Genomic DNA, 22733 nt, shown 5'->3' with positions numbered 1-22733 from the left:
TGGGGCGGGGCCGGGGCAGCTCTCGGGCCAATGTATGAGTCAGGTGGCCCTCGTGGTCATTTGAGTTTGAGACCCCTGGCTTAGAGCACCTCCATTAGAGAGCTTACAGAGGTGCAGCTGCTGTAAACTCTTAGTGTAGCTGTGCCCTTAATGTTGGCTGCTTTATACCTGTTCCTGGGTTCCTAGTTTGGATTTTTGATTCTAGTGTATCAGACGTTCTCGATTACATCAGGCACTTTGCCTTAATGGGCTTGCCTGTTTTATGCCACAGTATAACCAGATTCCATCACCTTCCCTTTCAAGGTCTTTGAGGTGCTACTTATGAGTGTAATGACCACTTGTGAATAATGTAATCATCACTAACTTGTGAGAATAAAACATATACTACAGTATCATGTATTCTACCTAAACAGTGAACTCTCTGCTAAAGATCACTAACAGGCAACATTATTAGACCACTTCAAAACATCCCTTCAACAAATCTTTGCTGATCCCTTAGATATTTACTTAAGACAGGCTTTACTGTATAAATAGAACGAAATAATTTTAAATGCAAAGTATGTTAATGTAGCATTATGGTCAGTAACAAACTCAGAATAGAGAAATAAAGTTAAGGTTCTTTGAGGTGGCCTCAGCCTATTTCTACTTGAGATCTGTGGCTGAACTTTGGGACCCTTCTGCAGATCAGTTAGTTTCTTTAAGGCTACATCAGTGTCCTCTCATAGCAGCAAATGTTCACCGCATGGACTGCAAAAGGCTATGCAGACCCAGCCCTCTCAATTCCTTTACTTATGCCGTCAGCTGAAGATATAGTGCCTTCTCTCTTTGCTTTGAATGAACGATTGGCTTCTGTTGTTTTCATTCCAAACTTTAACTTATTACATTGGGTAAAATGGTTGTTGCCTTGCACATTTTATTTTGGACTTAGAATTCTCTGATTTTTTGATCCCAGCTGCTCACACTTCCAAGGATTCTGATAAGAAAGGTGGATTTAAGTAGTGTATGTTATTTCCCTCGTGGTTCCTTGAGGCAGACACATGCATTTGCTGTTTGTTCTGCTTGCAATAAGCCTGTTCCCCAAACTGCTCCACTGTGTACAGGGCCTTCAAATCTCAAGTCTGCACCAGTAAGCAGCAGAGGTTTTATGCCATCCTCATCAAAGAGGCTTTAAAAGCTCAAGTCCTGACTCTGATGTTGAATCAGCTGTCCTGTGAAGAAATAGAGTAGACCTCTTCGAGACTCAAAGCCAGGAAAATGAGGAATAAATTCCACAATAACGTCAGTTCAAAACAGATCAGGGTCCATGACTTCTATGAGTACTGAAGTCTCTGACGCCAATAACATCAGCTCTGACGTGAACCTTTTTGATATAGAGTCAGATCTCTTAAGGAACCTGCTGATGTAGGTCATTCATTGGTGCCAGGAGCTCGCAGATATCCAGTGGTAGTGGAAGCAAAATACACTCCAAATGTGGATCATATAGGAGCTCTGCTGAATATTCTTTAAATCCTCAGGACTCTCCATTGGTGGAACGTCACAGAATAGTTAGAAGGAAGTTTCATGTCTTTGGACACATTGCAGAAGATGACCGTTTGTGAGAGACTAAGCTCCGGATACATTTTCTAGAATGGAGGTGGATTCTAAAAATCTCTTCTGCTATGGCTTCATGGGTCACATTCAATTGTTAACAGAGAACAGTGCAGCTGCGTATTGTATTAGCAAATAGAGTTATCAGAATTTATCTCCACAGGGATACTTATTTCTCCACGTCTTCAGAACTTTTGTGTTTTGAGCACCAGGCTTATAGAACTAAGACTGAGGAAAGCATAATAATGTTTTGCTATTTTTACTTGGCATTTGACCAGCATATTAAATGTGTATCATTAATAGGTCTTGGTTCAGCGCAACATGGCACATGCAATCAAACAAGGAGGTCTGGAGAGGGAACAAATTTGGATAACTTAAATTCTTTGAGTGATTGCTCATGTCAATTCCAAGTAGGTGTGCGCACGCCACGTGCACGATCGTCAGAAGTTTTTTCCTAGTGGTACCCGTCAGATCGACTGTGGAGCCCCCTGGAGTGGCGCCTTCATGGTGGTGTATATAGGTCCCTGCTGACCCGCTACCTCTTCAGTTCCTTACCACCAGCGATGGTCATTGGAGCAGCTCCTCTCTTGCATTCACAAGTGATTCCCTAGTGGGCGCTCTTCTATCTGTAAAAAGTTTGCATAGTTGTAGTTAGTTAATAGTATAGTTAGTTAAGTTTATATTGAGGGTTACACCCCCCCCCCCGCAACTCCAGGACGGAGGCATGCCTCGGTCTCAGGGCTTCAAGCCGTGCAGGTCTTACCTCAAGCCCATGCCCAAGGGAAACCCACATGACTCCTGTCTCAAGTGGAGAAGGACACCATTCCGACAGTAAAATTTGCAGGGGCTTTAAGCCCAGGACCAAAAAGGAGCGGGGACTTTCAGCTGAAACTCCTTTTGATGAAGTCAGCCCTTCGCCCTCAGCTGGCCCAGGCGTGTAGCATGCCAGCCTTGGTGTGGGAGTCTACGGCGCCGAGAAAAGACTCATCTAAGGAACCTCAGCACCACCATTCCCGGCACTGAGAACCAGCTCCAGTATGAGGAACTGCTCGTAGTCTTCAGTGCCACACAAAAAGAAGAGCGCAGACAGGGGCCACTCCCCTACTAAGACAGCAGACCAACCTCGGGCCTGTCTATGCTGGTGCTGTTGACTCTGGCCTCTTGGGGAGGGCTGTCGAGTCTGGTCCTGGTGGACTCCCCAGTGCAGGAGGAGCTAGAGGAGGAACTGGATCTTTCCTCCATGCCAGACACCTTTGAGGTGGCAAGGGACTTGATAGTCATTACGGCACAGTCTCCTGCCCTGCTGGCCCATGCTCCGGCACAGACAGTGCCACCAGCGCTCATCTGTCATAGGGGCAAGCCTATGATGCGGCACCATTCCCTGGCACCATCTAGGTCTGCAACACCCAGGTCAGCTCAGAATTCTCCTCAGAGGTGGACTCCTACACATCCCGGCAGAGCCAGTACTGCTCCTGGAACAGCCCAAGATAGGACAAAGGGCAGCTGGTGCTTATAATGTCCAGGCTGCCGCAGTGGCGGGGGCCGACTCAGTGGCCCTTTTCGACTCCATGGGCCAACCACCAAACCCACGGGCCCAGTTCCAGGTCCCTGTTGATGGTGTCAGGGGCTCGGATGCTTCTATCGACCTCCTCTGTCACCAGGGAGCCTCGCTGTGCTCGGGATGTGGAAGCCCAGACCAATGAACAGTCAAGGCTGGATACTGACACGGGCGCTGGCACCATAGTGGCTGTGGCACTGGGTACTGCAGCTGTCATCTGCTCCACTCAAGGGGTTGCCATGCAAGTGGATCTCTGTGAGCTGGAGGGTCAGGAAGACTTAGTACCACCAAGGGCGTCATCCTCGTCCTCCCCGGATGAGGCGGTGGCAGGGACCTCCACCACATTATCTCCTATGGACACCAGGGCCCATCAGGACCTACTCAGGAGGATGGCCCAGAACCTAAACATGGAGGCAGAGGTGGTCTCTGAGGACACGGACCCAATGATGGACATTCTGGCCCTTGAAGGGTCCTCGAGGGTGGCTTTGCCTCTCATTAAAACTATACAAAATACCACCAAGGCGCTGTAGCATACACCCACCTCCATCCTGCCGAGGGGGTGGAGCATAAATACTTTGTGCCGTTTAAGGGTTACGAACATCTCTTTACTCACCCCCAGCGGGGACCCTGGTGGTAGAGCGGCTAATCACAAGGAGTGGCAGGGACAGCTGGGGCCTATGTCCAAATCCAAGGATTCTAAGAAGCTGGACCTCTTCGGTCAGAAAGCCTACTCCACCAGGGGGGCTCCAGCTTCGCATAGCGAACCAGCAAGTGGTCCTGAGCCATGATGCTTATAATTCCTGGAGTTCTCTGGCGAAGTTCCAGGAATTGCTCCCAGCTGACTTCGCTCCGAGTTTGGGGCGGTCCTGGAGAAGGGCAAGGTGATTGCCAAGACCTCTCTTCAGGCTGCCCTGGACTCAAGACTCGGCCACCCACACTATGGCCATGACCCTGAGGCACAGCTCTTGGCTGCAGGTCTCAAGGCTCCTGCATGAGGTCCAAAATACAATCCAGGATCTGCCCTTCAACTGCTCTGGCCTCTCTGTGGAAGACAGACAGACTCAAGGCTTCATAACCTTAAGGATTCACGGGTGACCCTCAAGTTTTTGGGGCTGCACACTTGGAGAAGAAAAGGAAGCCATTTAAGCCCTAGGTCGCCACTCTACCCCTCTTAGACAGGACTATAGCAGGAACCAGGGCAGAAGTAATAGGAGGTGCCCATCTCAGTCCTCCTCCAGCCAGGGCCAGGCTAAGCAGCCTTTGAGCTCAAAGCCAAACTTTTGAAGGTGTGCCCGAGGAGGGAACACCAGTTCGTTACCTGGATCCTTCCCCTCCTTTTGTGAATGATCTATCCCCTTTCTACTGTGCCTGGGCTCAAATAACCTCAGACCAGTGGGTCCTGAGCACCTTAGAATTGGGATTCTCTCCAATTCTGTTCCCTCCCACCGACCTTCCCTGTCCCTTTTCAGGGACCCTTCTCACGACCAACTTCTAAGTTTAGGAAGTGCAAATGCTCCTACAGCTCGGGGTGGTAGAGGAGGTTCCTTTGGAGTTCAGGGGCAGGGGATTCTACTCCCATTACTCCTTAATCCCCAAGGCCAAGGGTGGGCTTAGGCCTATTTTAGACCCACGAAACTTCAACAGATTCATGAAGAAATTGAAGTTCCGCATGGTGTCCCTGGCTTCCATCATTCCCTGTCTGGATCCGGGGGATTGGTACGCTGCCCTTGACTTGAAGGACACATACTTCCACGTCTCCATAATCCTATTCCACAGAAGGTTTCTGCGATTTGTGATCAGCAACACGCATTACCAGTTCATGGTCCTCCCCTTCGACCTATCAGCGGCCCCATAGGTATTGAAGTGCATGGCAGTCGTGGCAGCTCTTCTTCGAAAGCATCAGATACAAGTCTTCCTGTACTTAGACGACTGGCTCATCTCGAGCCCAGGTGGAGGAACACGTGAACCTGATGCGTGCGATGTTCCTCAGACTCTGTCTCATCCTCAACATGGCAAAGTTGACCTTAACTCCCACTCAGAGAATAGAATTCATTGAGGCACTCTTGGACTCCACTCAGGCCAGGGCATTCCTGCCCAAGTCTTGTTTTCTGGCCATGAGCACCATCATAGAAGGTCTCCAGAAGTTCCCCGCCATGAGGGCCCGAAATTGCCTAAAATTGCTCGGACATATGTCAGCTTGCCCTTACGTGGTGCAGCATGCAAGACTGCAGCTCTGTCCCCTTCACCTGTGGCTGGCTCAAGTTACAGGCCGAACCGGGACAATCTATACAGACTGGTCACACTCTCGCCTCGGGTTCTCGAGTCCCTCCACTAGTGGCTCAATCCATAAGTAGTTTGTGCAGGAGTACTCTTCTCCAAACCTCAGCCATCGCTGTTACTAGTCACAGATGCGTTGGTGCTGGGGTGTGGAGTGTATGTGGGCGACCTCAGGACTCAAGATCTATGGTCCTAGGCGGAACTCTCTCTACACATCGTCAGGGAGCTGTGTGCGGTGTGTCCAGCTTGCCAGACATTTCAGGCCCATCTCCAGGGCAAATGTGTATCGGTGTTGACAGACAACACCACAGTGATGTTCTATATAAACAAATAGGGTGGTGCTCGCTCCTCTCCCCTGTGCCAGGAAGCCCTCAGATTGAGAGACTTTTGCATCACCCACTCAATACAGTTCGAGGCATCATAGCTGCTGGGCTCACAAAATGAACTGGCCGATCACCTCAGCAGATCCTTTCATGGCCACAAATGGTCTCTCCGCCCAGACATCATAATCAATATCTTCCAGAGGTGGGTGGGGGGTCTCCCCAGGTAGACCTGTTCACAGCACAGAGCAACAGGAAGTGCCAGCAGTTCTGCTCCTTCCTGAACCACAACCCCGGCTTGATCGCAGACGCCTTTCTCCTCTCGTGGACGGGGTGCCTGCGGTATACATTCCCGCCTTTCCCTCTCGTCCGCAAGGTCCTCCTCAAGATCCGGCAGGACAAGGTATCGCTGATTCTCAGAGTCGTCATGGCCCCGCCAACACTGGTTTTCCACTCTGTTACACCTCTCAGTGGACATGCCCATGGCCTTGCCCATTATTCTGGACCTCATCACGCAGGACCACGGCTGCCTCCAGCACCCCAACCTGGAGTCTCTCCACCTCACAGCATGGAAACTTCATGGCTAAACTCGTTAGAGCTCCAGTGCTCCGATTCGGTTAGGGAGATTCTCCTTGGCAGTAGAAAGCCCTCCACTCATGCCACTTATATGGCCAAGTAGAAAAGGTTCTCTATTTGGTTCTCACAGAAGAGCACCCCTCCGCTGCAGTCTTCAATTCCCTTTATGCTGGGCTATGTACTCTACTTAAAGCAGCAGGGGCTGGCAGTCTTATTGATGAAGGTGCACCTGGCTCCTATTTCCTCTTTCCACCTGGGTACAGTGGGGCGGTCAGTATTTGCTAACCCCATGGTTGGATGCTTCTTCAAGGGACTAGACAGGCAATTGTGCACGTGGCGCGCACACACCTACTTGGAAGGGACATGAGCAATACATCTCGAAGAACATCAGTTATGAAAGGTAGGTAACCATTTTTTATAGGCAAGTCATTCGTTGTAATTAATTTGGTACTAAAAAAAAATCTCCTCACTGAGAAATACTCATTTTAACCCAAATGTTGTAAGAGTTAACCAAACAGCAAAAAGGTATTCTCTGCTTTTTGTATAGTGTGGAAATAAATGTTTACAGTGCTTTTCTTCTTTCAACTAGGAGCTGGAAAGCCAGAAGAAATTGTGATTGTTTCAGAGCCTACTCATGAGAGTTTTGTGGTATCCAAAGCCCAAAATGTGAAACTAATGCACCTCACTTTAGTACAACGAGGGACTGTTGATGGTATTGTGGTGGTTGAATCTGGTCACATGACTTTTGTAAACTGTATATTGAAATGTGAAGGAACTGGAGTCTGTGTGCTTACTGGAGCTTCTCTGACTATTACAAACAGTGAGATTACAGGAGCTCAGGTACTGAGTCTGCATGAATGAATTTCAAAAAATAAATTTAATATGCAAGCAAGTATAAAATGTTAACATGCATATTGAAGCTTTTTTTTTAAAAAAATAGGACAAATACTGTTAAATTGCAAGTGGAAATACCTCACGTTCAAATTCTGTTTTGAAAACTTACATGTAATTTTCAGTTAACTTCCAGTTTTCTGTAGCTAATTCATTTAAGCTCTTCAGGGCAGCAGCCTCATTTTTATTTGTGGTGTTACTAGGGTGGAGTGCCATCCTCACTTATGGAATTAAGTGTTAGCTGGGAGTTGCTTTCCTACTTATTAAAAACCAAACAGAACTATTAAGCAATATTTGTACTTTTTACATGTAAAACACTTTGATGTAGACACTAAAATGTATCCTTGAAGATGTAATTTTAAAGTAATAAATGCTAAGGAATGAATAGTAAAAGATTCCACTCCACCCTTCATTCCAGTGTGAGCAGTAGTTGCAAGGTCCCATAATTGCATAGTTTTATGGGTTTCCATTCCTCACTATAATAAATTGCAGTGGACCAATTTTGACATCTTATATTCATATGAAATTGCAGAACCACTTTTTATATACTTGATTGTAACTCTGAATGCTTTTCCTGTGGCAGTCCTTATTTTCAGGATTTAATTTTTTTGTTTTAATGTACAGGGTGCTGGTGTTGAGCTGCACCCAGGAAGCACAGCCATTTTGGAGGGTAACAAAATTCACCACTGCAATAACTTCAAAACCAGTGGGAGTTCACAGGGTGCCCTAGGTGGAATTAATATTAAGGTAACTAACTGTGCTGTATTCTCCTAGCAATTGTCTGACACTTCTATAAAGTAATAGCTGTACTGTTGCAAATGCAGAAGTTAGTGGAAGCTAAAGAAATTAGGAACTTCATGTTTATTCTAAAAATTGCATTTCTTTAGTTAACATTCGAAACTCAAGTCCTCGTCTATCAACCGTTAGTGTGGAATTTCATGAATCCTATCAGGCAACCTCTAGTGTCCCAGCACACTTCTCAACTTCTTAGACACCAAATGTACAGCAGTTACTGAGGTGCTAAGTATCAGGGCACTGAGAGCTGACCGTGAGTAAGGGCATTTGGTACCTAGGAAAGTGAGAGGCTGGTATGCTGGGTGGTGGTTGGAAGGGGTCCCTGTGCCCAGGCTTCTTGGCAGGGATTGATGAAGTGTTCCTGCTGCATGGGCTTCTTTTGAGGCAGCACGGAAGGGGTGTTTTTAGGGGAAAGAGAGGCAGTCCCAAGATCCACTATAGTTTTTAACTCAATCTGCTGCCTCGTATGTAACGCTCAGATTTTGTCATGAATATTTTTAGTAAAAGTCACAGACTGGTCACAGGCAACAAAGAAAAATTCACGGACAAAATTATCCAAATAAAATATCCATGACAAAATTGGAAGTCACTGGGCAGTTGTGGGGGCGGTTCGAAGCTCCAGGGTCCCTCTACCGCCCACAGGGGTACCCCACAGCTCCCAGCTGCTGCGGGCTGAAGTCACGGAGGTTTTGGGAAGTCACGGAATCCGTGACTTCCATGACCTCCATGACAAAATCTTAGCCTTACTCATGTGAAAACTACACACTGCAGAATTAATCTGAGTTATCTACACTCAAGTTACTTCTTGAGTTAGCCTAGCTTGAGTGAGTGGTCACATTGCAAAACACTCAAGCTGTTGTGTTCACACTAGCACTGCACTGACACATGGCACATAAGATTTCTGATTTCATGGTTCTTTGTGCTGCAGTAATATTAGCTGCTCCATGACTTTCCCAGTGAATTGTGGGAGAACATGTCTTTCCTTTCTGGGCCCACAAAGAAATTGTGGGAAGTCAGTAGAGGTTGCCATTTGAGTGGAGTTTGCATTCATCACTCTCCAGAAAGGTAGTGTGAGCAGCTGAGTTGAGCTCAGTTGAGCTTATACCTCTTGATGGGCCAACCAACTCAATGTGAGCACCATCACACTCAAGTTCACTGCAGTACAGACAAGCCCTGCACTAGAATTGTACCTTAGGTTAGCTAACTAGAATTAGCAATATACCTTTATTTCCACTGAAGAGAAGTAGTGAAGAAGTTTCCCTTTATTACTGCTTTGATTGGTTGTTACAGATGATCTCACTTGCTCTGCTCAACAGTTAAGAATTTACCCTGAGTTCATGATTTTTTGTAGGTCCCTTTCTGTCACATTTTAGTTCCCATCTGTAAGACTTAAGTATGAGTTAACAGGCTAATCCTTTTTTGTGTGGTTAGATCTATAGATGATCTGCACAAGGCGGCAGTGCTCATCAATTGTACATGTAACAGCATTTTGCCCATGAGCCAATACAGCTTGTTTTCATAGTTTAACTTAGCCCTGGTCTACACTACGAGTTTAGGTCAAATTTAGCAGCGTTAGATTGATTTAACCCTGCACCCATCCACACAACGAAGCCATATTTATCGACTTAATGGGCTCTTAAAACCGATTTCTGTACTCCTCCCTGGCGAGGGGATTAGCGCTGAAATAGACATCGCCGGGTCGAATTTGGGTTAGTGTGGATGCAATTAGATGGTATTTGTCTCCGGGAGCTATCCCACAGTTCTCCATTGTGACTGCTCTGGACAGCGCTCTCAACTTGGATGCACTGGCCAGGTAGACAGGAAAAGCCCTGCGAACTTTTGTATTTCATTTCCTGTTTGGCCAGCATGGCAAGCTGATCAGCACAGTCGACTGTGCAGATCTCATCAGCAGAGGTGACCATGGAGTCCCAAGAATCGCAAAAGCGCTCCAGTATGGACCGAACGGGAGGTACTGGATCTGATCGCTGTATGGGGAGACGAATCCGTGCTATCAGAACTCCATTCCAAAAGACAAAATGCCAAAATATTTGAAAAAAATCTCCAAGGGCATGAAGCACGGAGGCTATCACAGGGACCTGCAGCAGTGCCGTGTGAAACTTACGGAGCTCAGGCAAGCCTACCAAAAAACCCAAGAGGCAAATGCCCGCTTGCGGTCAGAGCCCCAGACTTGCTGCTTCTATGATGAGCTGCATGGAATTCTAAGGGGTGCCCCATCAACTACCCCAACACCTGTACGTGGACTCCTGCAAGGGAGTCTCACACAACAGGGATGAGGATTTTGGGGACGAGGAATATGAGGAGGAGGGGGAGGTTGAAGATAGTGCAAACCAGGCAAGCGGAGAAACCATTGTCCCCGACAGCCAGGAACTGTTTATCACCCTGGAGCCAATATCCTCCCAAGGCAGGCTCTCAGACCTTGAAGGCAGAGAAGGCACCTCTGGTGAGTGTACCTTTGTAAATATAATACATGGTTTAAAAGCAAGCGTGTTTAATGATTAATTTGCCCTGAAGACTTGGAATGCATTCATGGCCAGTACAACTACTGGGAAAGTCTGTTAATGTGTCTGGGGATGGAGCGGAAATCCTCCAGGGATATCTCAATGAAGCTGTCCTGGAGGTACTCCCAAAGCCTTTGCAAAAGGTTTCTGGGGAGGGCAGCCTTATTGCATTCTCCATGATAGGACAGTTTACCACGGCAGGCCAGTAACACGTAGTCTGGAATCATCACATAAGAAAGCATGGCAGCGTGTGGTCCCGGTGTTTGCTGGCATTCAAGCAACATCCATTCTCTCTCTCTCCCTGTTATCCTCAGGAGAACGATACCATTCACGGTCACCTGGTTGAAATAGGGGAATTTTTTTAAGGGGACATTCAGAGGTGGCCATTCCTGCTGGGCTGTTTGCCTGTAGCTGAAAAGAAGTCATCCCTGCTGTTAGCCACGCAGTGCAGGGAGAGGTGAAGCCATCATCCCAGAGAATTGGGTGTGTGAGGGCATGGGGGGTTAGTTGGGTTTCTGCTGCACGTTAACCTGAAAACATCAGCTCCTCCTTTTAAATGGCCATTCTCCCTTTTTTTCCCCTCCCACAGCTGCAAATGTTTCAACGCTGCCACTAGCATCTCCATCCCAGGAGGCTAGCGCAGAGAAGAAGGCGAAAAAAACCACACGTGTGATGAAATGTTCTCTGAGCTCATGCAGTCCACCCAAACTGAAAGAGCCCAGCAGAATGCATGGAGGCAAACAATGGCAGAGTCCAGGAAAGCACAAAATGAATGCGACAGGACAGGAGGGACGCGCGAGGGGACAGGTGGTGGGATTAAGAGGAAAGGTGGCAGCAACATGATGAGAGGCAGCAGGATGCAATGCTGAGGCCTACTGGAGGATCAAACTGATATGCTCTGGCGTATGATTGAGGTGCAGGAAAGGCATAGACCGCCACTGCAGCCCCTATGTAACCAACCGCCCTCCTCCCCAAGTTCCATAGCCTCCTCACCCAAACAACCAAGAATGCCTCTGGGCACCCAACCACTCCACCCCAGAGGACTGCCCAAGCAACAGAAGGCTGGCATTCAGCAAGTTTTGAAGTGCAGTGTGGCCTTGTCCTTCCCTCCTCCTCCACCCCTCCCGGGTTACCTTGGCAGTTATCCCCCTATTTGTGTGATGAATTAATAAAGAATGCATGAATTTGAAACAATGACTTTATTGCCTCTGCAAGCAGTGATTGAAGGTGAGAGGGGAGGGTGGTTGGCTTACAGGGAAGTAGAGTGAACCAAGGGGCTGGGTTTTCATCAAGGAGAAACAAACAGAACTGTCACACTGTAGCTTGGTCAGCCATGAAACTGGTTTTCAAAGCTTCTCAGATGTTCAGCATGGCCTGCTGTGCTCTTCTAACTGCCCTGGTGTCTGGCTGCGTGTAATCAGCGGCCAGGCGATTTGCCTTAACTTCCCACCCTACCATAAATGTCTCCCCCTTACTCTCACAGATATTGTGGAGCACACAGCAAGCAGTAATAACAATGGGAATATTGGTTTCGCTGAGGTCTAACTGAGTCAGTAAACTGCGCCAGCGCGCTTTTAAACATCCAAATGCACATTCTACCACCATTCTGCACTTACTCAGCCTAACAGCTCCTGACTACTGTCCAGGGTGCCTGTGTATGGCTTCACGAGCCATGGCATTAAGGGGTAGGCTGGGTCCCCAAGGATAACTATAGGCATTTCAACATCTCCAACGGTTATTTTCTGGTCTGGAAAGTAAGTCCCTTGCTGCAGCTGTTCATACAGACCAGAGTTCCTGAAGATGCGCACGTCATGTACCTTTCCCTGCCATCCCACGTTGATGTTGGTGAAACGTCCCTTGTGATCCACTAGTGCTTGCAACACCATTGAAAAGTACCCCTTTCCGTTTTTTTGTACTGGCTGCCTTGGTGGTCCAGTCCCAAGATAGGGATATGCGTTCCGTCTGTTGCCCCACCAGAGTTAGGGAATCCCATTGCAGCAAAGCCATTCGCTATGACCTGCACATTTCCCAGAGTCACTACCCTTGATAGCAGCAGCTCAGTGCTTGCGTTGGCTACTTGGATCATAGCAGCCCCCACGGTAGATTTGCCCACTCCAAATTGATTCCCGACTGACCGGTAGCTGTCTGGTGTTGCAAGCTTCCAGAGGGCTATCGCCACTTGCTTGTGAACTGTGAGGGCTGCTCTCATCTTAGTATTCTTGCGCTTCAGGGCAGGGGAAAGCAAGTCACAGAATTCCATGAAAGTGCCCTTACGCATGCGAAAGTTTTGCAGCCACTGGGAATTATTCCAGACCTGCGGTCCCACCAGTCTGTGCTTGTTTCCCGGGGCCAGAATCTGTGTTCCATGGCATGAGCCTGCCTCATTGCCACCAGGATGGCCAAATTGCCGGGGCTTGTGCTTGTGCTTTGATAGAAGTCCATGTCCTCAACACTCATCACTGTGCTGCCATCACCTCCTCGCCTGCTTTTGCAGGTTCTGGTTCTGCATATACTGCATGATAATGCGCAAGGTGTTTACAATGCTCATAACTGCCGCGGTGATCTGAGTGGGCTCCATGCTTGCTGTGGTATGGCGTCTGCAGGAGAACAGAGTTGCAGGGGAAGCGGTGGTTGGATGACCAGTTTTGCTGACCTACTTCACCGTCTGCTGCCAGGACACAACAGCTGAGCGGGCTGCACACTTTCCGTGGTATGGCAAGACAAGAGTAGCCAAGCAGAGTTGCAGCGGAAGTGGCCCTGCAAGACCACCAGGAGAGTAGAGTGCCAGCAGAAGCGGTGGATGACGACTGTCATATAGAGGACCTGCGAGGTGGATTCATAGCATCAGGAGGGCAGAGTGGCAGCGGAAGCTGTGAATGACGATGACAGTTAGCAGTCCTACTGCTGAAAGCAGTATGGCGCCCGCACGGAAAAAAGGCGTGAAATGATTGTCTGCCATTGCTTTCACGGAGGGAGGGGCAACTGACGACATGTACCCAAAACCACTTGTGACAATATTTTTTCCCCCATCAGGCATTGGGAGCTTAACCCAGAATTCCAATGTGCGGCGGAGACTGTGGGAACTGTGAGATAGCTACCCATAGTGCAACGCTCCAAAAGTCGACACTAGCCTTGGTACTGTGGACGCACTCCACCGACTTAATGCGCTTAGTGGGGACACACAATTGACTGTATAAAATCGCTTTCTAAAAAATCAACTTCTATAAATTCGACCTTAGAGACTAATGGTCCTATCTACTCTGACTACTTGTAGATCACAGGCTGTTGAGTTTCACCAAGTTACTCCTGTGTGGAGCCCAACAACTTGTTTGACTGAACTAAAGCATATCTTCCATAAAGGCCTCCAATATTGATTTGAAGCCATCAAGAGATGGAGAAACCACCACTTCCCATTGTAGTTTGTTCCAATGGTTAATCACTCACTTCAGGTACCAGGCTGAGCTTGTAGGAACTGGCACTTTAAAAAAAATTGAGCAAGACTGATCTGGTAGTCATTGAGACTATTACAATATGGATATTGCTGTAGGAGTAAAAAATAAATACATAAGGAATAAATGAACAAGGAGATCTTGTAAAATTTCCTTATGTTTAAATTCTCAGCAAAACAGTTTTTCACAATGTTCTCATCAGTATCTGTACTAAATAGTGATTTGGACATGGAATAGGTCATGTGTCTTGTGTAGCTGTGCTGTCAAAACTGCTCAGCAGTATTAGGATTTCAGTCAGAAAATGAAGAATGACAATTTCAGACCCATTGTGAACTGTTGCTAGGGCAGAGCTGGATATGGTGAATGGATTGAAGCTACTAGTTATACTATACTTTGTGAAAGATACTTGCTTAAATATGGTAACGGTAGAAAGTGGGAAGCTTCAAAGGATGTTCAATCAAATTTCAATAAATTGAAACTAGTCTTAGTACTGAAATCAGTAGTTTTAGAAGTTAAAATGTATTTGCTCAGTCTTTTCAGATTTGAATTAGGTTGCCCCTTTTAAACGTTATGAGAGAGTCTACGAATTTGGGATAAGGCATTGCCATTTTGAGAGGAATACTTAACTATAAAGGAAAGTGAGTTTCTTTTGAACGTGAACAGTGCAAGCATTCTTTTATGCCATGTTTAAGTGTGTAAGAGCACAATGCACCCTTCAAAACTAGTTTGTTTTGAATCCTTAACAGGTTGTTCCTGTCCCTAAACTGAAGATGAAAAATAATCACATTTATAGTAACAATGGTTATGGAGTGACCATACTTCAGCCTATGGACCAACTCTCTACTACAGGAGGGATACTGGAATTTACTGCATCAGGAGATGCAGAGGAAGATATGCTTTCCAAACTAATGCATGAATTGAGCCTAGAGATGAGTAGTAACACACTAGATGATATCAAAGGTCTCAGCATAGTTAATAGTTAAACATGCTTTTGATGTATGTTTTGGTATATAACAATTGTTTGGTTAAAGCAACAGTACTCCAAGTTGAAGACTATTAGTCTTAAATGCTTCTTTGAATTAATGTTATGGAAAATGACTAGAGTTACCCTTACTGTGCTTTGCTAACGTTTTGAGCATCTAACTGTAACACACACCTTCAGTCCTGGATTACAATGAGTCTCCTTTGACTTAATAGTCTAAATGGGGAACAGATATTTTTCCTCTCAGCAGGCTAGGAAAGTAATTTTATAAACACTGAAGAACAGCCTGTGTCTACAGTAGTCTGAGCCTTAGTTTTGCCACTGTTACTACCACTGGTAGAGCTGCACTGGCAATAACAGTTGAGCACTAATGTAGAACACCCTTACATAGTCATTATCCAGACCTACTCTGAGTAGGATTAGACAACTTTGGCTAAAATGTCAGTGCTAACTTATTCATAGTAACCACAATAGAAGGGTCACTATCAGTAGAGCTGCACGAGGAAACGTAGATAATGGAAAATCTCTTACCTGGTAATTTTCTTTCTGCTAGCAGAGTCTTCCACAATTCTGCTACATTTGAGCTATTTCTCTCCTGGCTCCAGTTTGCAGAGACATTTCAAAGCTGTGCTAGCTAAACCCCCTCCTCCTCCAATCTACTGCCAGATGATTCATTCGAAAGCTGTGTAAAAACTTGTAGAAAATAATTAGTAACAATAATTCCAATTCCAACCAAATAACTAAGTACAGCAAGTCCTTGCTTGGAAGGTAACTATCCAGATAAGATGTTCACCCTCAGCTGACAAGCCATCTAGGGTGGGTAGAATTGTGGGAGATGCTGCTAGCAGACAAAATGATCAGGTAGGAAATTTTCCATTCTGCAGCCCAGCATCTCCTACAATTCTGCTACATATGAGAAGACGCAAGCAGTGAACAGGAGTAAGGAGGGTAAGAGAAGAAAGAAAAGGAAAAAACATTTTCAGGATTGCTCAGAAAGCAAGGTTATTACTGGATTACAGTCTGCAGCACGCTCCTGCCAAAGGAAGTCTCTTCAGAAGACTCTCTATAGTGTCTGATAAAGGTGTTAGTCCTCCTCCATGTCGCTATTCTGCAGACCCCTGTGGTGGAAGCACATGCTCTTTTGGCCCAAGAGGTTGCCAGGGGTCTTGTGGAGTAGGCCTCAATTCCTTCTGGACCAGACTTAGGTCTCCACAATACATAGTCTGATCTATCCAACCAAGGACAGCTTGGATACCCTAAGGCCCTGGCATGTTGGGTGAAAAGAAGCCAACAGAGAGCCTGATCTCCTTATAGATTCTGTACACTTAATATAAATCTTTAGTGCTCATCTGACATCTAAAGTGTGCCATAGTTTCCCAGTCAGTGGCTGTGGACAGAATGAAGGGAGGAGTCTCCTATGAGACATGGAAAGGAGAATTCTCCTTATGCAAGAACACTTTTGAAATTCTTAGCACCACCCTTACCATCATGGAACACATAATAAGGTTCCTGCATAGATGAGTTCCAGAATTAGCAGCCTTATCTGGTGGTTGTGATAGCAACCAGAAAACAGGTTTTGATGGAGAGGTAACGTGATACAGCTATGTCCAAGGCTCGAAGGGAAGGATGGTTAGGGCTTTCAACACCAGTGGTAGGTCCCACTTCAGGAAAATCAGTCTGATAACTGATCTGGCCAGTAAAACTTCTATGAGGAGCCTGGATACCTGAGGCTTATTGGCCAGGGAGCCAAATGATACTGCAAACCAGTACACTACGAAGGGCTGACACTTGGCAAGCTGTGGTGTTTGGCATGAACTCTTATCCACTCCTTTCTGAAGAAAGTCCAATTTAACTGGAGTCCCATGATCTCTTGGATTTACTCTGTGCTCGACACCAACTGCTGAATTTGGTCCAGCCGGTGAAATAGGATTTTAGTGTGGAACCCCTCCTAGAAGACAGCAGAATCCCTATCACTTTGGAAGATGTGCCACATGGGGCTAACACATCCCTTTTAACAGCCAGGCTGTCAGATGAAGATGGGCTGCATCCAGATGGAGAAATGGTCCTTGATAAAGGATGTCTGAGCTCACCAGTAGCTGCAATGGTGGTTTCAGCTTTAGATCTATCATGTCAGAGAACCCGGGTCTCCATGGCCAGAGGAGAGTTAACATCATCCTCGCTTTTTCTTGCCTCATCTTTTGGCTCATTTTCCCTATGAGAAAGAAGGGTGGGAACATGCACAGTCAGCCTTGAGACCATCTGTTTGACAGAGCATCTGTTCCCATAGACTTGGATCTGCTTCCCTGGGGAAGTATTTCAGCCACTTTGCATTCTTATGATTGGCAAGCCGGTCAGTTGATGGGAACCAAACATCTATGTGATCAGATTGAAGATAATTCTGTAATTATTAATTGTAATGGCTGAGCTAGTTTGCCTTTCGGTTCAGTTCCTCTTTTATGTGGATTATTTTTAGGTAACGGAGAATCTTTTCTGCCCACACCTTTATCTCCAACGCTGCTTCTCCCTCCTTAGTTGTTTATGTATGCAACCATTGTCATGCTGTCTGACTTACCATGATGTAGTTGCCTTCCACATGTCTCTGGAATTTCAAACAGCTGGTTTGACCCTCTGAGCTCCAAGAGATTGATGCTGAGATTCCTTTCCCCGAGCTTCAGATGTGCTCCCCATCTGTCTAGGCTGGCATTGGTAAGAATCTGACAGTCTGGAAGGTATATGGAGACTGACTCCCTGAGATGGGCAATCCCGGGCAAATTCCACAGAGCAATCTGGTTTCAGACTAGTACCTGATTTTGCATGTGCTCCAGGGATTGGTCTCATACTTTCAGAAGAAAGGCCATGGAGGCACCTGATGTGTGACCTTGCCCATGAGGAGATTCCTGTGCATGAGACCAGGAGGCTCAGTAGCTGAAGCTGCACGGCTATGGTTGGGCTCATGCACTGGTCCAGCATGGATATCAGATCGTGAATCTTCTGGAATCTGTTAAGTGATGGTTGATAGATCAGTGTTGTTAACGTGTTCTTCCACATCCAGATGAATAATCCTTGTCAACGGAATCCAGGAACTTTTCTTTGTGTTTATCGCAAATCCATGTGCTTGCAGAAGATTCAGAGTCCAGATCGTGGCCCTACGTGCTGTGGGACAGGGCTCATCCAGAAAGGGATACAGGTGAATACTCTGGGATTTGAGTCTGCCCATGATCACTGCCAGCATCTTCATAAATCCCTGGGGACCAAGAGACCAAATGTCAGTGTTCAGTACTGGTAGTGATCTTAAAAGCCTGTGGTGGAACGTGGAGGCTGAGTCTGCCAAATCCACTGAGGTTAGGAAATGGCCTTGAGACAGGAATGTCACTATCAAAACTAGGGACTCCATCCAGAATTTTCTTCATCTGTTTTTGAAGAGGTTCAGTATGGCCCTGACTTCTCCAGCGTACTTCTGAACAACGAAGGAGGAGTAAAAACTTTGAGCAGTGTTCTTCTGGGGGAACGTCTATCACTCCTATGTCCAGATGGGAAATCTCATTGCAGACCTACTAACGCTTTGTGGGGTCACTCGTTATTGGAGACTGGATGAAGAAGCGAGGAGGCAGGGCCCTTAGCATGAGGAAGTATCCCTGGTGCACCCTCTCTCGCATCTACTTGTGTGTGGTAAAAGCAAGACGTTCATCTGGAAATTGAGATTCTGCCTCTAAACTGAGGTCTAGGTGGAGGCACACTCATTCATTGTCATAATAAACTCATGGAGGTTGTGGAAGCCAGCCTTAGGTTTTCTGATCACTTCTCAGTTCCAAGGTTCTCTCAACGTGTGTTATCTTTCCTCTGGAACCTCTGTGAGGAAGGTGGAAAAAAGGAGTGTCTGTCTGATAGTAGCTTTGTAGTCCGTTTTTTGAACATTAACTGGAGAGGGGAGGGACTGTTAGACTCTTGTCTAATTTTTCTCCCAGGGAAGGTCCTGTGAATTCAGAGGAGCACAGGATTTGTTTGGATTGAATATCTACCTTACAGAGATGAAGCCATGTATCTCTTGGCTGCTGAGCTGGATGCTGTGATATGGGCAGAAAAATCTTATAGCATCCATTGAAGCATCTGCCACCAATGCTGCTGTTTGGGAGATTTTCTTAAGTCCAGTTGGTCTCTGCCCTTTAGGGCTTTAAAGTCCTCTAGCCATGACATTGTGACTCAAGTAAAGCCTGTGGCTGCCAGAGATGCTCTGAGGAGGCATCAGATTCCCTTCCAAGGGTGGCCTTCCACCTTGCTGTCCACTGGATCCTTGGGGAAGAAGTCCCCTTCAGTTGGAATAACCATATCTTTTGGTAGAGGTGCTATAGGAGCATCAATCTTAAGTACATCTGAGAGAGCATTGTTTGGCTCTTTCTGCTTGTAGAATCAGAACCTGCCTGTTAGTGTTCACCCTTTTCAAGAGACTCCCATTCCTCTCTGATTACTTCTTCGAAGAGTGCAGGGGAATCACTGTGTAAGGAGAAAATTTGGAAGGGAGGTATTTACTCTGAGGCTTACCTTAGAGGCCTGCTTAGATTGGATCTGGATTGTGGATACCACTTTTTTGCACATGGTTTCAAACTTCAGGATTTAGCCCCTGGGCCAGCTGAATGAAATCCCAATCCTTAGGTCTCCCTGTTCTGCTCTTTCTGCCCCGTTGGGCATTTCTGGAATGAAATCGCAGCTTCTTGAAGCAATAGGAATCTCAACATGCCTGTCCAACTCCAAACTCTGTGCCTAGCCGTGCTATGGTCAGCTGGCTGAGAATAGGCAGGGCATAATTTGCTATCTGTAGAGCCTTTCAGGCTTAGCCACCGTGGTGCAGCTGCTGCGCTATCCCTGAAAGGAGGAAGAAGAGCTTAGCAGAGAGGCACTGCAGTGGAGACTCTGGGTGGCTTCAGCCACCTGCTTCTAAATACTTGGTCCAGGAGGAGGAGAGAACAAAGAAGGCTGCTTGCTAATGCCTTAAAATGAAAAAATGTAAAAGGCAAGGTTAGGAGCGGAGAGAACCACCACTGATTGCTGGGTGGAGGCAATATCTTGCCCTCAGGTCAAGAAAGGGACTGTGTCTAGCACAGGCTATGCTACAGCTTTTAATTGCCTCTGAAAGAAGCAGACAGGAGTGGGGGAATAGCCTATAAGTAGCAGAATTGTGGGAGACACTGGGCTGCAGAAAGCTGTACTATATAGAATTTTCCCCATTATATAGATTTATATTTTCTCAGTGTAAGACAACTAATTTAAATTTAGTTTTCATTGCCTGTAGTTTGAGTCCACAATAGGTTACAGCATCAATGGTGGTTATCAAGAGATCAGCCCACTGCCTTCTCCCACCTTACTAAAACAGGAGTAAGAACTTCCCAGTACCATTAACAAGAGAAACCTTGAGGGATTCTTAGCAGTATTCATATATCACTTAACAAGCTCAGTAGCCGAGAGGATAAAAATTGTGCAAAATCTGTTCTCCCTCAGCCATATGTATCTGTTTCAGTTTAAAGTTGGGTTTTTTGGTTTATTTTTTTGTTTTTTATATACACATCTAATTACAAAATACAGTTTTCTGCGTATTTGTTTCAGCGTACATCCGCAGTAATTTAGTATAATAGGGTATATTATACCTTATACTAAGATTAAGGAAATCAAAAGTAAGGAGAAAAAGGTGCACCATACAGTAAACTAGAGGAAAAAATAGGAGTGGATAGTTCAGATAGTTGGTAATGGAATAAAGCAATACATTACCAGTTTACATCCAGCTCAGGTTGGTTATTACTGAACTCTACTGCTAATTATTTCTGTCGCTTATGGGAGGGGTAGGCTGTTTCTTTTAGAGTTTAACCCCTAAAATCAGAGGTGGTGGTGGGAAGGGGAAGGTTGTGACACTCAAGTTCTGTCCATAGCTCTGAGACAGCACCCGATTACAAGCATGAGATATCACATTCTCTGGCCTTGGCTCTGTTATCATACATACACACATGGAGTTCTGCTGGATTCCCTGTGCTTGCCCCTCTGAGTTAGTTTGGCTCCCCTTTGCACTAGGTCAGATACATGCAGGACTCTGAGGGTCCTTTGCCCTTACTCATTGTCCTAAAATGCTGCCACTCCTAGTAGAATGGGTAGAGAACAGAAATCCTCTCTCATCATACAGGTTATTTCACTGCTTAACTGTCAACATTGTATGTTAATATCTGTTTAGATGAATGGGGTTTTTCATACCTCTGAGTTAATTTCAGAGTCTGCAAGCATTGCTACATTAACCTCAAACACTTCTCTTGAAGGTTCCTGTGTCTGACCTAGAGAAACCTCGCCCATGTTATTACCTTACTAGACACAGTTCTCTATAGAGCAAGGCAGCACATACTAGTAGCCAACCAGTAGACAACCAAAATGGATGTAAATCTGCTGTGAAAGGTGACAGTGTCATCTGGCACTGCAGCAGGGCCTATTTGCTCAGTGCATTCTAAAGCAAAGGAAGAGATTCCCCACACATCAGCTGTTCAAATTATCGACTAAAGGTGTAGCCAATTGTTTGACTACACTCATGGATCATTCTTAAAAGGGTTCAAGACCAAATAATCCAATTTAACTAAATATACTATCTAAAGCAGGGGTGGGCAAACTTTTTGGCCTGAGGGCTACATCTGGGTGGGGAAATTGCATGCAGGGCCATGAATGTAGGGCTGGGGCAGGGATGGTCTCGGGCAAGGGATTGGGGTGCAGGCTCCTGCCTGCCCTGGCCCTGTGCTGCTCCCGGAAGTGGCCAACACCATGTCCCTGCAGCCCCTGTGGGAGGGGGGGGAAGGCAGAGGGCTCCATGCACTGCCCTTGCCTGCGGGTACCTCCCTCAAAGCTCCCACGGGCCGCAGTTCCCTGTTCCCGGCCAATGGGAGCTGCAGGGGACGGTACCTGCAGGTGAGGGCAGTGTGCAGAACCCTCTGTCCCTGCCCCCAGGGGCCGCAGGGACATGGTGTCAGCTGCTTCCGGGAGTGCTGCGGGATCCGGGCCATAGTTTGCCCATCCCTGGTCTAAAGACGAAGCAGTACAATAAAAAGGAGACATACAAATGCTTGCAGCCATAAGCTTCAAAGTTATGCATTTCAGCTAGTAGTAACGATTTTACAAGTTACAACTCTTTACACATCACTTTCAAGGTTAACCCACTAGTTTGTGCCAGCTTTGTCCTTGGTATCGCCCTGTACTTTCCCATATTTTGTTTTGAATATTACACTCCATGTGTTAATGAGCCGTGAAAGTAAATCCTAACTGTGCTTGCTACAAAGCATTCATGCATCTTTGCTTTGCCATGTTTCCTATTTTCTAATTGTAAAGACGATTTCAGCTTTGACAAGTATAGTAGGATATTTGACATGGGTGAACAGAATTGTGGGGAGAGCACAATACTTAACGTAGCTTCCCAACACATATGTATGGTGTATATTATATTAATACTGTGCTCATAACTATTAATGTAGCGTATTCTACACCTAACTATACATATTGGTGAACAAAGTCCTATGATTTCAAACCTCTGCTTCTGTCCATTCAGTCCAATCGTGGTCTGAAGCAGCAATGACTAATAATCCCTTGCAGTTCTGAAGTAATTGTTGATATCTGTCCCACATGCTCTTTTACCCCCTGGAGACCATGAAGAGGTTTCTCCCAAATTTCTCATACCTCCTATAGACAAATGATAAACCTAAAAGGAAACAGCCATTCTCAAGTCCAGAATCCAATCATCATACAGAGACAAAACACGTTAAG

At 46.3% G+C, this 22733-nt stretch overlaps 1 protein-coding gene across 1 annotated transcript in view; it reads left to right on the top strand.

Annotated features, from left to right (window-relative positions):
- SHCBP1L (SHC binding and spindle associated 1 like) overlaps window positions 1-14955 on the top strand; it is a 67133-nt gene extending 52178 nt beyond the window's left edge. Inside the window, exons 8-10 of the mRNA XM_073356620.1 lie at window positions 6908-7158; window positions 7834-7956; window positions 14719-14955. Of these exons, the coding sequence (XP_073212721.1) occupies window positions 6908-7158; window positions 7834-7956; window positions 14719-14955 (611 nt within the window). The remainder of the gene's footprint in view (window positions 1-6907; window positions 7159-7833; window positions 7957-14718) is intronic.
- Window positions 14956-22733: the final 7778 nt, after the last annotated feature.

Source organism: Lepidochelys kempii, chromosome 8 (genome assembly GCF_965140265.1).
Source record: "Lepidochelys kempii isolate rLepKem1 chromosome 8, rLepKem1.hap2, whole genome shotgun sequence".
Classification (NCBI taxonomy): Eukaryota; Metazoa; Chordata; order Testudines; family Cheloniidae; genus Lepidochelys; species Lepidochelys kempii.
The sequence above is the reverse complement of the archived record's forward strand: the minus strand, read 5'-3'. Positions and strand labels throughout refer to the sequence as shown.